This window comes from Peromyscus eremicus, chromosome 1, assembly GCF_949786415.1.
Source record: "Peromyscus eremicus chromosome 1, PerEre_H2_v1, whole genome shotgun sequence".
NCBI lineage: Eukaryota > Metazoa > Chordata > Mammalia > Rodentia > Cricetidae > Peromyscus > Peromyscus eremicus.
This window is the reverse complement of record NC_081416.1, coordinates 49,115,662-49,133,322: the sequence shown is the minus strand read 5'-3', so window position 1 is coordinate 49,133,322 and position 17,661 is coordinate 49,115,662. Positions and strand designations below refer to the sequence as shown.

The 17,661-nt window shown below is 44.1% G+C and overlaps 1 protein-coding gene across 1 annotated transcript in view; it reads right to left on the bottom strand.

Annotated features, from left to right (window-relative positions):
- Dtx4 (deltex E3 ubiquitin ligase 4) overlaps positions 1-2,729 on the bottom strand; it is a 30,981-nt gene extending 28,252 nt beyond the window's left edge. The window contains exon 1 of the mRNA XM_059260258.1: positions 2,467-2,729. Coding sequence (XP_059116241.1) covers positions 2,467-2,677 — 211 coding nt within the window. The 5' untranslated portion in view covers positions 2,678-2,729. The remainder of the gene's footprint in view (positions 1-2,466) is intronic.
- Positions 2,730-17,661: the final 14,932 nt, after the last annotated feature.

The following is a 17,661-nucleotide window of genomic DNA, read 5'->3' as shown; positions in this document are numbered from 1 at the left end:
GTCTCATCAATGGTCTATATTGAGAGGAACCGAGTTCTTGTCTGGACGAGGAAGGGAGCAGAAGGGGTCAGAGCTGACATGAAGGGATTCTAATCTGCATTGACAAGCTCCTTGGCAGACTCAGCCTTTCTAGGAATTCAGCCTTATGGATGCCTTCAGCATCCCAGCCCAGCACTTGACATGGTTAGAGAGGTGCCTCGGAAAGGGATCTTGATCCAGGAAAGAGGAGATGAAGCCAAAGCAGCGTGGACGTGACACCCACGAGGCAATCTTTAAAAGGATTCAGGCTGGAGGAGGAGGGCACGCCCGTAATCAATGCTTGCACTTGGGAGGCTAAGACAGGTAGTTGGCCAGTTTGAGGCCAGCCTGAAGCAAAGACCTAGATCATATTTTTAAAAAGGCAGAGGCAGAAGAAACAGTTCAGTGGCAGAGTTTTGCCGAGGATCATTGTTATTTCTCAGCCTCAGACATAAAACAGAAGAGGCTCCAGTGTTGAGTGATCTGCTATAACCACTAGTAACCAAAGGGTTACTGCCCGGAGAACAGCGCCAGCGGACAGACCTTGGGAGGAGATACTGTCATTCACTCCTGGTTCTCCAGAACTTCACTTTTGTCAAGAGCAATGTCTAGGTCACGACTGCTCCTAGTTCTACGTCCATCTTAAGTAGCTCCAAATGCAGGTGAACCCTCTGACGTCCTAACAGTGGGGCAGGGGATGGGGGCTGCCCATTGCTAGAATGGCTCTCCATATGCTGCGCAGACTTAGTCTGAAATAGAAGAGCTAAACTTGCTGTTTTATTTTGAGCAGGCCTGGAACTCCCTGTCAGGTGGTCTGCTGATCCCACCTCCACAGCTCAGCTGCTTCCTCCACACACACCCCACACATGCTCGCCCTCCATCTGAGGCCTCGCTCGCTCGCTCGCTCGCTCCACCCCTTACTTCCACACGCTGTACTCAAATGCACAACGGCATCTTATATTCCTAGTCTCAGGCCACGTTTCATTCTCTTCCCCCACTTCCCTTCATTCCTCCTTATTCTCTTCCTCTCAGCTCCTCCTCCCTGCTTTCTCCATCAAGGCTCAAGCCCGCCAGATGCTAAAACTTCTGGAATTTTTTTTTTTACCCAAAAAAAAGTTTTCCCCCATTGGCCAGGGTCATACAGTTCTTGGCAAGGCAGTTGTTCAGAGTTATGACTACAGATTACAAGAGGAAGGAATAGACTTCTTTCCCATGACAATTCCAATTAGCACACAGGCTGTGAGGGTTTTCCTAGGCCGTTCAGAGGACCTGTCCAGCAGCTGTTCCCTGGGCCACAGGGCCCCCTCCTCCTCACACCCTCTTGCCCCTCCCCACCACACCTGCTTCTCCGGGCTCTGCAGTTACACCCTTGGGAAAGGCCAGCCAGAATTCCAGAAATGACCCCCAACTGAAAAGATTACTCTCTGGAGACACAAACTTATCCCAGGTCACCTGTTAAACTTGAACACACTGGACCCAGAGGAGAGAGCAACTGCTTTCCTTCTCTCTCCAGGGGCTCCCAAGCCACGCTCTAACCTCTGCAGCTCCATTCCTGGCTAGGATCTACAAGGGCTGCACAGCTGGGAGGTCTGGAGTGGTCCTGCTGGCAACTTGGTTTTTATGTAAAGACAAGAGTTTAGTGCCTGGGGAGGCCATAGTGACCCTTGTGTGCTACTTTAAGAAAAAACCTGGGGACAGTGTCTTCTTAGCCTTCCTCCTCCTTCCTCCCTCCTCCTCCATGGACAAAGGGAGCAGCTTCCCTGGCAGGCATTCCAGAGCCCCGTCCTTCCCCCTCCTCTCTCCATCTGCTCTGGCCTGTTGCTTCAGTGCTTGGAGGATACAAGTAGAGGCATCTGTGGATGCCACCACATCCAGGGTGTTCCAGCCCTCGAACCCCTGGCTCCATTCTCTCTTCCCAGTAATGTTCCCGCACTTCCACACACTAGACTGTCTGTAATTAAGCCAGGGGAATCCCTCTGCTCCCCAAGTCTTACACCCAGGAGCAGGCAGTGGGAAAGCTGGGTCCACAGAAGAGAGCCAGAAACAGTAAGGCTAAAAGGGACATGTGGTAGCCCCAAGGGTGCTTGAGACAAAGCAGGGTCAGCCAAGGTGTGAGCAGCCAAGGGGCTCCACAATGTCTTGCTTGCTAAGCATTGCTTGGGGGGCTGCAAAGTCCTAGAGTTCTTGCACAAAGGGCTACTAGGGGCAGAAAAGGGGATCTCCTGCTGCTAGGCTGCAGCTGGGTTTGCACAGCCAAGACACTTGATCAACTACTTGGAAGGACATTTATTTGGAGGTAGTCATGGGATCCTGAGAGAACCTAGGGAAGGGAAGCACCTGCCCTCAACACCGATCGCTGACACCAGTAAGAGAAACTGCCCACGACCCACGACCCACGACCACGAGGGCGGTAGCTCCCGGGATAGACAAGGGATGTGGGCGGCTCACCCGTGTCTTGGCGGAACTGGTTCATGGACTGCAGGTCGATGATGTAGGGCGCCAGCCGGCTGTCCACCTGGCCCAGTACCACGCTGCCCCCGGCTCGGGGACCCGCGCGCACCACCGCCTCGATGTGGTGACTCACGGCCGGGCTGTAGGGACGCCAGCGGCCGTGCTCGTTCAGCCATTCCCACACCACCACGGCCGAGGCCAGGAGCATGGCGAGCCCGGGGCCGTGGCGCGGCGCTGCCCGCCTCCCGGGCCCGGCCTCCTGCGCTTCCTCCGGCGCCGCCGCCTCCGGGCCTGGACCGCGCCCCCCGCCCCGCGCCCCGCCGCCGCGGGCAGTCTCAGCTGCGGCCCATGGGGGAGTCCGCAGCCGCGCAGGCACCGGGACGCGGACCCCGGGGCCGCCCGCCTCCGACCGCGTGCCGCCGGGCTCCGCCGCTGCTGCCGCTGCTCCGAAGGGTCCAGCGGCTTCATGCAAAGGCCCGGCCCTGCGCACTCGCCGCCCCGCCTTGCAAAGCCACCCGGGGGCGCGCGGCCCGAGCGACGCCGCACCCGCCTCGCACCAGTTGCGCCTGGGGCTCCGCGGGCGCCCGCGTGGATCGCGCCGCTCGGTCACGCCCTCCGCCCTCTCTCGGTGCGGAGCGGAGCGGCCGCGGGGGCACAGCTCCCCCTCCCTGCGGCTCGGCTCAGTGGCTTCCAGAAGGAGTCGCCCCTCCCCGGCAGTGCGCCAGGGCGAGCTCGCGCCCGCGGACGCTTCCCTAGTCCCCGGGGGCCGAGAGCACGCGCGCCATCCCGACCCCAGCGGCCACGGCCGGGCCTTAACTTTGCAGTCTCTTTAAAAATGGAACTTTTGTCTGTCTTTCTGTTTTCAGCGCAGAGCGGGCCGTGTCCGCGGTGCGAGCTCCGAGGCTCGCATTTCTCTCCGGCTCGCGCACGCACGGACACACTCACACTCGCGCATACACACACAAGCGCACACACACACACACACACACACACACACACACACACACACACACACACACACACACACACACACACACACACACACACACACACACACACACGTAGGAACAACCCCACGCCCTCCTCGTTCTGCCTGCTATTACCTCATCCTCGCCTGCATCCTTCCTTAGCTGTCCGTCAAGGATGCAGAAGCCACGCCCCCTGGCCGCTCGCACCAGAGCTCTAGCGTTTCCACGCCCCCTGCTGGTCGGAAACCTCATGTGCAGGTCAAAGGCCACACACCGGTGACCAAGGCGTTTATTTAAGCTGCCTATGCAGAGAGCAGAGAGGTTCTTGTCCGGCCATTATTCGAGTTAGAAGGCACAGACTAAACTGGTTCATCCTGCAGTGTCTCGGAGTAAAACCATGAGGGAGCAGAACAAACACAAGCTAGACTCGCTTACGTTGGTCATTAACGGCTAAAGAAGAAAATATTCTGAAGTGCATTCTCACTAACCGGGTTTGAAGTCTGGATTGCACATTATTGCTGGGCGTGGAATGTCACGCTTGTCACTGCGGCACTTGAGAGGCTGAGGCAAGAAGATGAGAATTTCAGGCCACATAGCCAGACCAGGTCTCAAAAAAAAAAAACCATTACATTTTTAAGAGAATTACATATGAACCTTGTCAGGGAACACACACTTCGTTTCTCTGTGGGTGAAGCCACACATACAATGAACTCATTCTGATAAAGTGAAGACTGAATTTCGAATAATTTTATATTGGTAGTGAGATTAATCTTTTTTAGAATAGCTTTTTCAGAGTTTCATATACTCTTTTTACGTTTGAGGAGACAAGTAGAAAACTGCTCCTGAGCAGATAAACTAGGAATTCCAGGGTGGAGCAAGCTTAATCTAGGCAGGGGGGGGAGTATTAAGAAACAGCTGCTTGAAAGACAAACAGGAAGAAATAGACTTCTACTTCCTGTGTCCACGCTAATTTTGCACTTACTCCTCTTGTGTCTGCCATGCTAACACGGCAGGGTATTATAGCAGAATTTAAATGAATAATCACACAGGAGAGCATTTGCAGCCTGGATAATTTGCTAGAGGGAGAGAATATACAGGTAAATTTACATTAGTAATTAGTTGTTAATATTAATTGTTAACTAGATTAACAGCATCTAGAGTCATTCAGGAGAAAAGCTTCCCAGCATGCCTGGGAGGACTTACCTAGAATCTATTAAATACAGTGGGAAGACCCACCATAACTGTAGACAGCACCATCCCAGGGGCTGCAGTTCTGAATAAAAGGAAGAATGAGAGCTAAGGGCCAGTATCCATCAGCTTTTCACTTCCTTGTCACAGTGTACCCTTGAACTATGAACCCAACAGTAGAGCTTCCGCCATTCTTTCAGATATTTTATCATAGAAACAAGCAACTGATAAGCATTTAGAAAGCCACGCTAACTTATAGTTCATAAAACCAATTTTCAAACAATAATTTCTTTGTGTTGTTGTTTTATTCATTAATGTTTTGCCATGGGTGTTGGATCCCCTGGGAACTGGAGTTACAGACAGTTGTGAGCTGCCATGTGGGTACTGGGAGTTGAATCTGGATCCTCTAGAAGAGCAGTCAGTGCTCTTAACCACTGAGCTATCTCTCAAGCCCTCAGATAATAACTACTAATTTTAAGTCAATAATATGGATACGTCAATATCTTAAAAATACTTCAAAGATATCCCAATTTCAGCTAATCTGGCCACAAAACCCTAAAATTCAAACAACATCTCACTTGAATGTCCAAATTATCTATCTATCTATCTATCTATCTATCTATCTATCTATCTATCTATCTATGAAATTGTGTCTTATTGCCATAAGTGGTATAAAACTCCTTAAGCAAATGACATACTCAATATGTAATTTGGAGTTATATGGTGGTTATAATGAAATCTCTCCGAGGTTTAATGGAATGAAACCAGGCTAGAATGGTTCAATTTGGTGATGCTTTTTACAATGCCATTGCTCCCACAAGTTTCAGTAAAGATACACTTCTCTTTTTCCATGGAGTATTCATAGCAAACGTCACCTTTTCCCCGTCATCCATCACTGTGTAATAAACCACTCTGAAACGAGTGACTAAAAACAGCAGCAAGCGTTTCCTTCACACCAAATCTGCAACTCAGGGGAGGCTTCTGAGGACACTTAGTCTGGCTCACACTGAGTTAGCTCCAGGCAGCTGGGAGTCAGATGGCTGGGACTGGAGTCGTCCAGGCTTGCTTACTCACAGACTGTCATCTGATTACTCACATAGAGCTTTCGAAGCTCTAGGGCTTAAGCAATGCCCATGGCATCCTCACTGCAAAGAAGCTGGGTTCCAGCTATGTGAGACCCCAGATAAAAAGCCAGATAGAAGCTGAATTACCCACTTGTTATTTAAATTTTGTTTGTAAATCACCTTTGATTGAAAAGACAGAGATTCCATGTATCCCCTTTCCCCTTATTATCTAATTATAAATATCTAAATACTTACAAAACTATGATATAGATTATTACTGATATCCACACAATTAAAATACAGAAGTTACTCCATGATTCTTTATTGGTCTATCCTTGTGTTATACACTGTACATTTTATGTTTTGCACACAATGTGCAGCAGATCCCTCATGCTGTACTTCTTCCAAGTTACAGTGTTCAAACCACATCCACTGTCATCCTATCTGTGACTGTCACCAACACACTATACTTTCCGTGTGTATAATCTTGTGATTTTAAAAAAGATTTCATTTTATTAATTTTAATTATGTATAGAGGGGTGTGTGTGTGTGTGTGTGTGTGTGTGTGTGTGTGTGTGTGTGTGTGTGTGCAGGTGCCCAAAAAGTCTAGAGGCATTTGATCCCCAGAAGCTGGAGTTATAGACAGTTGTGAGCCTCCTGACAGGTGCTGGAAACCAAGGCAGGTCCTCTGAAAGAGCATCAGCTACGATTAGCCACTGAGTCAGCTCTCTAGCCTCTGGTTTTGTGTTTTCAAAATGTTATGTAAATGGAAACTTGAGTGCCTAGTCTTTGAGGGGCTGTATTTTTACACTAAGCTCAATTCTCTAAAGATTTCTTTGAGTTATGTTTATCAGTTATGCACCTTTTCATTGCCAAATACTGTTCAATGGTATCAGTATGTCAGTTTATTTTTCTGTTTATTCATGCAAGAACTTGTGAATTGTTTCTAGTTTGGGCTATTATGAATAAAACTTCTTTGAACATTCTCATAGATGATTTTGAGTGAACATTAAACTCCATTTCTTTGTGGTAAATACTCAGGATTATAATTCGCAAGGTAATAAGGTAGTCGCATCGTTCATATATATTTTTTTAACACTGTCAGTTTTCCGTTTTGTACTTCCTCTTAACAACTAATTTATAATGCCTCTACATGCTCACAAGTATCATTTAATGCTAGTGTATTTTGTTTTAGCCTTTATGATAGGTGTGCAACTTCTGCAACCTCTCCCCATGTGTGTTTAATAGTGGGGATATTTAACAGCTCCCTGAGTGACTATTTACCATCTGTATAGTCTCTTTGATGTCTGTTCATGTTTTTGGCCCTTTTTTGTTTGCTTTTTACTGTTGAAGTCCTAGAGCTTTAGAAAATGTTCTAGATTTGAAAAAAACATCAGATACATGGCTTGAAAGTACTTATCAAACTGTAACTTATCTTCCACATTCTTTAAGGAGTCTTTCCCAAAGTGAAAGTATTGCTTAGATTTTCAGCACTATGCTGAATCCAGCGGTGATAATGGGCATTCCTGCCTTGTTCTTAATCTTACAGTGGTAGCAGCTGGTCTTTCATCATTAAGAATTACAGTAGCTGTGGGTGTTTCTTTTAGATTCTTTTTTTTTTTTATCAAACTGAAGAATGTTTCCTCTAGTCTAATAGTTTTAAAACCATGAATAGGTATTGAGTTTTATGATATATTTGTTGCATTTATTAATAGAATCATGTGATTGTCTTTGATATGATTGCTTTCCAAATAATGAAGTGTAGATTTGTTTCTCTAGAATAAAACTTATTTAGTCATAGAGTGTAATTTAAAAATTATTACTGAGTTCTGTTTAATATTTTACTAAGGAGTTGGGGCCATGCATTTATGAAAGATACTTTTCTGAAAATTTTTATTTCTTTTTTTTTCTTCCTTGTACTGTCTTTGTATGGGTTTATGAATCCAGGTAATATGAGCTTCATAACATAAATTGGGAAATCCATGATCTTCTAAATCCTGGAAGAGCAATGTGACTTCTTTAAAATATCTATGCTTGGAAATTTCTTTTCAGAAACATTTTAGTTATGAATTGAATTTTCTCAGTTGTTATAACATGAATCGTTAAAGGTCTTATAATAATAATAATAAAAAAAACCTCAGAGCCAGATATTGGGGTGAAAGCTGAAAGATCAGAGAAAGAGAACAAGCAAGTCACGTTCTTACCTCTATGAAATCCTCAGTCTCCAGAGAGAGAGTTCCTGTTTCCTCACTCCTTATATACCTTTCTGTGTCCTGCCATACTAGTTTCTGTGTTTAAAGGCATGTGTCCTTCTCAAGCAATGACATGAGATCTCAAGTGCTGGGATTAAAAGTGTGTGCCACCACACCTGGCTCTGTGTCTAATCTAGTGGCTGGCTCTGTCCTCTGATCCCCAGACAAGCTTTATTGGGGCACACAATATATTACCACAAGTTGTCATAGGGTAATCCAAAGAGTTGTCTTGGATTGTACATTTTAAGGACTTAGTTCATTTCTTCAAAGTTGTGGAATGTATGTGTGTGGAGTTGTTCACAGCCCTTCTTTGTTATATGTGTGATGTCTTCTATGCCTATCATGGTCTTCCATTCCATTCATGATATTGGTATTGGAAATTCATATCTCTTAATATATTTCCTATTATCATCATCATCATCACCATCATCATCAAGTAGTAGTAGTAGTAGTAGTAGTAGTAGTAGTAGTAGTTCATTCTTCATCTATCCATTTTGTTGTTCCCCTTTTCCAAGCTCTGTGTATGTGTGCATGTTCTTGTTCCTTTGTGTGTGCGTTTGTGTTTGTGTGCTTGCGTGCTGTGTGCGCGCGCACGTGTGAACGTGGAGGCCACAGGCTGATTTCAAATATCTTCCTTAATCATTTTTTACCTTATTTCTGGAAACACGTTTTCTCACTGGCCCTGTAGCCCAGCTATTTGGCTTGGCTGTCTTGTCAATGAACTTCAAAGATCCATCTGTGTCTGCACCACCACTGTTGCTGCCCATTGCTGCTCCCCACCCCCTCATTGCTGGAGTTATGGCGTGTGTCATCATGCCTGACTTCGATATGGGTGCTGGGGATCCAAACTCAGGTCCTCCTGCTTGTTGTACCCACTGTGTCTTCTCCCCAGCTACTGTTTCCACACGGTCAGTTCACTGTCAGATCTGGGAAAGGGGAACCCAGAGAGACTCATATACATCACCTGAATGGCAGTCACATCCTTCCTTCTCTCCCAGTGTCACAGCAGCTCTACATGCTGCTTGTGAGCTGGGTTGGTAATCTGATGCTCCTTAGATGCTAAGCCTGTGATGTCACAGGCAGAGGCTACAGCTTCTAGAGTTAGTGACATCTCTCCATGTCTCCTGGTAGAAGACTACCAGTCTCTCTACTGGGGGCCAGGACCTGGTACCCTGCAGATCTCTGCACTAGGGAATAGGAAGAAGGGCCAGGAGTGTGTCACTGCAAGCAAAGGTAAGTGAGTCTCTCTTGTCTTCATCTCTTGCTACCCAGGGATATGTCAGAAATCTGATGTGGGCCCTACCAGGCTAAAATCAAGTTAACTGATGGTTACATTCCCTTCTGGAAGCTCCACCGTGCTTATCTGGTGCCCACTCAGCTACCCAAGACTGTCTGAAAGTCCACTGACTCACATTGTTAATTTCACTGGCAACCTTATTTCCTTTCTTCTATGAAGCCTAACATACTTGCAGGTTCTAGGGGCTGGGTGTGTGTCTTGAGCATCTCCTCTCACATTCCTTATGCAGTTCACTAGAGTTTCTTGTGCAGCTCTTGTTCAGGGCTGAGAGCTCACTGTCCATCTTCTAAGAGATTGTGTTTTGGCCATTCCTGACATTATGACTTGGTAAATCCTGCCACAAAATGGGTAGTTCTGCATGTGTACTCACCTGATTTCTCTTTGTTAGGAGATTCAAACCAAGCCTAAATACCCATGGGTGCTGTGTAAAGTGATTTGGCTCTACCCTGTAGGAAAAAAAAAATAGCCTTACTTCAAAAATCCCAGGAATCTGCTGTGATTTTTTTCCACTTCATGGTACTCTTAGCGACATCTAATAGTTTTAGTACCTACAGAGCAGCAAGGCTGCATGACCAAAGCAGCAGGGCTGTCTCAACCAATGCCTCTTCTGAAGAACTCCTTTATAATGTAAGTCCAAGTCAGTGCCGAGAGGTGTGTGTGAACCTGCAAAGGAATGCCGCAGCACCGCCCCCCCCCATGAGTGATACTGCTTCTAAACCCAAAGAAGCCAGTCAGAGGGCATACCTCCTTCTCCCCAATGAAGTATATGCCTCCCTCTTCCTGGTGGGATACGCAAGATTTGATAGTTTATAGTTTGCTATGGATAGGAGGTCCTAGCATATCTCTGACTTACAGAATTTATGATTATTCTTGGGGTTCGCTTCTCACCTGTCCTTAGGTGCATGCAAGTTGGGGGCTCTGGTGCGTTCTGTTAACAATATCTAAGTAAAATAAAGAATAAAATTTCCTCCAGAAAGACAGCTGTCTTTTTGTTTTGTTTAAACAAACAATTCTAGGAGCTGAGCTCTTGAGTACATCATCTGCAGTTAACTACCATGACCTTTTGGATGCTCCTTTTGCTAGTTGGTGAGTTGCTAGTTGGTGAGTCTCAGTTAATTCATACCAAGAAAAGGACGTATGGAAAAGAAGGCTTCCTAGGAGTCGATTTCAACAGGTGGTTCTACAGGAGGGCGGCTTTTTTTAAGGGTGTACTTGCTGATTATCTCCCCCAGGGGGAGATATTGTGCTATAAATAACCTGTGAATACACTTGCCGCCTTTAGGACTAAGCACAGCTGGACTTTCTAGTTCCTCTTTGTGGTGGATTGCTCTTTAGAGTTTACACAGAGAGGCAGTGGACGATCCATACATCCACAGGAAGCCGATGGTAAACAGGAGGATGCCTTCTGAGATGGAAAAGTGAAGCACATAACACAACATCCCACAACAGCAGCTTGAATCCATCCATATGGCCCCATTCATAAGATTCCTGTGGTTTTTCTTCCCTACTCCAAATCTCAAGTAAGCCAGTTGACTTTTAATTCTTTTCCCAAACTAGGTCACTGGGAAAATCAGAAATTTAGAACAACACTCCTGCACAGGAGCCCAGGGAATGCAGAGATGCTGGCAAACACAGCTAGGGTGCAGCAGGATGGACAGCAGGACGGACAGAGTTTGGTTACCAGCCTCTTTTCTTCTTTAGCTCCTTGCTCCAGAGTTGGCATCCAAGCACAAGCATGCATTTCAGACTTTCAATATTCTCAGCGCATGGAGGGTTTATCAGGATGTAATCCCACCTCTACTCCATTCTCACTAATGACTTCCTCCCTCTCTTTTGTTTTCCCTGTACTTGAGAGGGTGCTTTCGGTGAGATTTAGAGCCATGCAGTTAATTCATGATCATCTAATTTCTAGATCCTCAATTATATAAATATATAAAGTCCCTTTATCTAAATAAGCTCACTTACACACATCTGATGTTGGAACACGGTCAGAAGTATTATGCCTTGGAGAACTGTGAGAGAGGCTCCAGGAAAAGAGGCAGAGGGTCTTTTACATCAGCTGTATTTGTTCCCTGGACTGTTCTTGGACATGATTTCGTTCCTCCTATAACAACCATTTAAATTCAGTTTGTAAGACATATTTATTCTTGTTGGATGTCAGAACATAGCTATAGAGCCTGAATCTGGTCAGTGAATCTGCACATGGTCTTCTGCCTGGCTTCATGCTTTCCCAGATATAACCTATTGTAAATGCCAGGCTATTGTGTTTAAATTGGTCTGTCCTGAGAAAGTTCTGGGGAAGGGCTGCTCTATTAATATTTAGTATGTGCTTATGATGTTTATTTACATGCTTTTCTGATCTCCAACAACCTTCCTTGGATCATTACTTTCTTTGTTCCATCCATGTATAAAAGCACACTGAAACTGAAGTAAGGTTGTCTACAGCATTAGACTGTAGTCCGCCCCATTCTTTCAGGTCCTCAGATCCCAGGTCCAGTAGATAAAATCTGCATAGGTCTGCCAAAAGTGAACAGTCCTGAGTTAGAACTCTGAAAAACTTCAGAGGGGGTATGATTCTACACAATACAATCCCTTTCTTCCTACTATCTTGATTCATTTATATATATTTATATATATATATGTGTGTGTGTGTAAATATATACATTTCATATATTAAGGTTTATTTTTATATTAAGATTTATTTTCCTTTTAATCGTGTGTGTATATATGTGGAACTGAGTGGGTATGTACACATGTGAGTGAGTTGCTTCAATATATATGTATTTCCCTATGAGGTAGATAAAAGTCACTATTTTGTTAGGAACACTAGGCAAAATTTTAGGATTATGCATTGAAAGCACTTAAACAGAAAAAATCATCAACAAAAACATCATAAAATACAATGACTGTGTTACAAAATCTACAAGGAGAAGGACAGATGTTCCTAGTCAGAAGAAGTTATAATGTAGTCTCGTTTCACCTCCCCTGGGAGACTGCATTAGGCATCTCAGTCTTCAGTTCTATTTGTAAAATTTCAAATGAGGAAGAACACCAAAAGAAGGATTTGATTTGGCTGATTTTAGGGAGTTTAATTAATTAATTAAGATTAATGTTAGGACATGAGTAAATTTGAAAATATGGGATCTGAACTGAAAATCCCAACTATCAGCTGGCTGAGATGCTCCTTATTGGGTTCTGTCTAGCATTTCATGAATTGCCACAGTGGTTGCACTGTATTTGGATTGTGCTCCAAGAATACATCCGCTGGTGATGAGAGAGAGTAGGAGAAGCATCTCATCGTACACTAGCAGATAGTTTGAGAATAAATGGAACTGTGGGAAAGGATTCTGTGAGCTTGTAATTGCTGGGTGAGTCTTATCTCTTACCCATCTTACTATACCCTCTTATCTACCTTCCACTTTCTCTAAGGTTTGTGAACAAGCAGCTCCCTCAGTGTAAACAAACTTGCCTTCTGATGCTTTATTATGGCTGTGAGATTGCTTCCGGATCACACATCCTTCCATTCTCCCCCAAAAAGCCAGACTTCTGAGAGCACACACGTGAGGACTTCAAACTGAAAGAATTTTTTAAAAAAAGTGCCTACCCTATAAACATGCTTCATGGGTTTGCCTTTGTGTGTGTGTGTGTGTGTGTGTGTGTGTGTGTGTGTGTGTGTGTGTGTGCGCGCGTGTTTTCGAGACAGGGATTTTCTGTCCTGGATCTTGCTCTGTAGACCAGGCTGGCCTCGAACTAGAGATCTGCCTGGATCTGCCTCCCGAGTGCTAGGATTAAAGGCGTGCACCACCACCGCCGCCGGCGGACAGGTTAGCCTTTTTTTTTTTTTTTTTATCATGTTTGTTGTTGCTGTTGTTGATTTCTTTTGTAAATTATAGATAAAAGTTTTAAGTAATATGGGGTATACAGATTGGGATTGTTTTCAAATTTTGAAATTTAATTTTTTCTGGTTATCTCAAAAATTGTATAAGGATAAAAACTGGCAAAAAAAATTAAGGTTATATGACTCAGTATGAAATGTGTAGAGGGATAAGGTAGTGAAAGTAAATATTTTGGAAATAATAATGGTAGAAATGACAAATGAGAGAAAAGGTCATATTTAAAACATTTGTATGTATATTAGATGGGAATAAGTGTGGGCAGAGATCTGGAAACCAGAAAGGGGTTCTTAAGAAGAGAGAGTTTTAGGAAAGAGGGTTGGGAGAGTAATAGAAAATATGGTATAAGGACTCCTGTGAAGTGCTCAGCAGGTAGAAGCACTTGCCACCAAACCTGAAGGCCTGAGTTCAAACCCTGGAATGAATATGGAGAATGAACCACTCCTTCTCCAAGTCGTCCTCTGATCTCCACCCCCAACCCCCCCCCCCCCCAGTATGGTACGCATATGGCCACACACGTACACACTACTGTATGTGTGCATAATAAAAATATGTTCCAAAAAATACGCAATATAAAAGCAGAAGGGGAAATGTAGACGGCATGGGGCGACTGGGAGCGGCGGGGAGAAGGAAGGGAGGGGTGTGAGGATAAGAATCAACCCAAACTTAGTATGTATGAAATGTCCTTAAAAAATTCGCTACTTTGTGAAAGGAAGGAAGGAAGAAGCTGGAAGAAGGGATGGGGAAGGGAGGGGAGGGAGAGAGCAGGCCTTTGGAGACAGCGGGGCATATGTAGCTCCGCTGGCAGAATGCTTGCATAGCAAACATGAAGCCCTGGATTTGATCCCAGCACCTCATGAACTGCATATGATGGCACAATCCTCCAGTCCCAGCACTTGAGAAGTACAGGCAGGAAGATCAGAAGTTGAAGCACTGCTGAAGAGGAAGCAGAGCGATTAGAAGTTCAAGGGCTGGGGAGAAACTCAATTTGTAAACCCTCGTTGTATAAGCACGAGGACCTAATTCCCATGCACCAGAACTCCCATTTAAACAAACAACAAACAAACAAACATACAAAAGCTAGGTGTCCCCTAGCTTGCCTATGATCCAAGTGCCGGGAACACTAATGGAAAATCCTTGTGGCCTGCTGTCCAGGCCGTCTAGCAACATGAGCAGTCTCCAGGTTCAGTGAGGGATCCTGGATCAAGCAAATAAGGTGAAGAGTGGTTGAAGAAGACACTGAGACCAGACTTCTGGCCTCCTCCCCCACCATGGATACAAACACAGTATACCCAGAGAAGTTTAAGGTCACCCTCAGCTTGAAGCCTGCCTGAGATTTAGCCCCTATATGAACAAATAATACACAAATCAGTTAAATAAAATGATAGGAAGTAAAGTAACAAAACCTTTACAGTTCAATTAAAATATCTATGTAGAAAGCAATCAAAGACGTAAAATAATGAGGTCATGTGTTATTTCAGTAGGAAAAAGGAAGAAATGGATGTGTGTGTGTGTGTGTGTGTGTGTGTACATATTTCAATTAGAGCGTGATTTTTTTCTTTGATGTTTCTAAACATCCTTAGTATTGTTTTTTCCTCCCCTGTTTGCCTTACCGTCCCCTTTCCATTTGAAACTATCCCTTAATTAGTATTATATACTTTTCTCATTGGCATATATATGCAGATTATATATATACACACATATATCTGGAGAGGTATACCAAATTATATATATACCAATTTATATATATATATACATATATATACATATATATATATATATATATATATATATATATATATAGAGAGAGAGAGAGAGAGAGAGAGAGAGAGAGATTCAGCACACACACAAGAGAGACAAAGACAGAGAGAGGGGGGTTTAAGTGGAGTCACCCTACATAGGGACTAATGCTTCTCCCAGAAGCCATAGTTTGTCAAACAAAATTCCAAGAGCCAGGTGTGAAAGACCTCCCTTCAAGTTGGTCAGGGAGTTTCCAGAGACCCCTAAAAGAGCACAGGCGTTTGCCATTGCTCTTGGTTACCTGAAAACACTTGATAAGACTCTACTGCTAAAGACACAACACACTTTGCTCATAGGACATGAAAAAAACAAACTGGTGTCAGCCTGGAAGCTTAGTTCCTGGTGGTTAGCTGTCACAGCACTGGAAAGTTTCAGGCAGGCTTCTGGGGGTGGGCGGGGGAGTCAGCAACATTCTCATTTGGGTGAGAACCACGTGAGCTGCAGCAATGATTGGCCTTGCAAGACATGCCCATGTGTGCAATGGTGGTATGAATGTTATGAGAGTTATAACTAGTTTCTGGTTTGGATTAAGACGTGTTTCAGAGGAGGAAACTCATGCCTGGTACTGTAAATTTGACCAAGAACCTGTGCTTGGGGAAACTCATATGTCTTCGAGGAGAACTGTGTATCTTGCTAAAGGGGTACAGTATCAAACTGTCTTCTAAACTTACCTCTGTACCCATAGATAAACCCAGTTGTCAGTCTCGATCAGAGAAGCTGCTTCCGACAGTGTGCAGCAGTTAATGCAGAGACTTACAAGTTGTCAAAGTGCAGAGAACAAATGTCTGTGGAGTGCTCAGCCCAAACGGGACATCTCTATTATATGCCCTTCCTCCAAAGCTCAGGGGATACTGTGGAAGAGGAGTAGACAGAATTAAATGCCAGAGGTCAGAGAGGACTGTTGTGAAACAATGTCTTCAGGACATGACATAACTGTTGCCTTGATGAACTCACAACAGCTATGGTTATTTGCACAAGAAATGCACAAGTTCAAGGCAGACAATATGCAAGCATCAATGAGAAGGGGGTTCATGAGCCCCCGCAGAGTTGAGAAAATGTTAGCAGTTGATGGCTACTGGGAGAGGGGGCACACACCATATAACTCCAGTGATAGGACATTCTGAAAAGGTAAAACTACAAAGACAATAAAATAAAAGGACGATTGTCAGGGTTGAGGAAAGAGAGAAGAGAGAGACGCAAGAGGCATGGTTTTCTTCAGTGATGTAATCCTAGGTAGGCTGACCAAACTCTAGTGCAGTGGTTCTCAACCTGTGGGTCTCGACCCCTTTGGGGATTCAAATAACGCTTTCATGTATCTGATATTCTGCATATCAGATAGTCGCATTACAATTCATAACAATAGCAAAATTACAGTTATGAAATAGCAACAATTATGAAATAATTTTATGGTTAGAGGTCACCATAACTTTTAAAGGTTTGCAGCATTAGGAACATTGAGAACTATTGGGGTGGTGGATAGTTTCAAATCCATGTACATTTTGGTAGTGCTAATTTTGGACTCAGGGTCTATGAAAACAAAAAGAAGAAGAGGAGGAGGACACATGAGGTTTCGAGAGATCCAGAAAGAGTTAAATGGGCTTGTGGGTGTGGATATGATAAAAAAAAAATACTTTGTATTTGTGTGTGAAACCCTTGAAGAATAAAGTAAACATTAAATTTTACAAAAGAGAAGAAATGTGGAAGATAGAAACCAATTATTTTTTGGAAGATTATGGGTGGAAGCTAGATAGGAGTTTGTAATATCTGTCTTGTAAGTTGGGTCTAAGGTGATGGCTTTGCAATTTCTGCATACATTGCTAGTAGTGTCACAGTGACAAAACATGGCATCTCCACAGACATCTACACCTCCGTCAACAACTTTTCTCCCTGCTCCAGGGCTTTGGGGTGACATCCCCTAGTTGCAGTTTTATAGAAGCTATTTTCTCCTGTTCCTCTTACACTCCAAGAGCCTCTGATTCTGGTAATGTCTATGATAGTTTAGCTTCCCTAAACTAGCCTCAATTCTTTAATACACCTTGTAATCCTCAGAGGGTCTCCATCCTTCCCAGTGCTGTGCCTCAAATCCAAATCAAATAAACCACAACACAGAACCAGATGATACCAAATGTTGGAAATGGAGGAGAGAACCTCTCTCATTTGTTATTGCTGAAATATGCAAAATAGTAATTACCTTGGAAGAATTGTGGCGGATTTTTACAAAACTAAATATTGTCTTAGTATAGATTTCAATTATACTCTTTGGCTGGTTGGTATTTGGCCAACAGTGTTGAAAATGTGTGTCATACAAAAACCAAAACACAAAACTGCTACACAGAGGTTTTGTAGCAGTTTTATTAATAAACACTGAACATTTGAGGCAAATGAGATCTCTTGAAAAAGAAAGTAAATAAACAAATTGTGGCAAATCCATGCATCACTATGCAGTAATGAATATAAATGAGCTACATATGCAGGCAACTTCAACGGGTCATTGATAGTCTTGAGAGGTATAAAACACACTACTCCACTTATGTGACACTCTGGGGAAGGTAGAACTAGGAGGACTATGATGAGATAGATGATTACCAGCATTCAGGAAGAGGAAAGGACAGAGCAGGGACTTGAAAGGACAGCCAAAGGACTCTGTAGATAGTTTAGTAGACATGGGACATTACACATGTGCTAAATCCAGTAAGTGGCACACTGTGAAGTTTAAGTTACACAATTTTA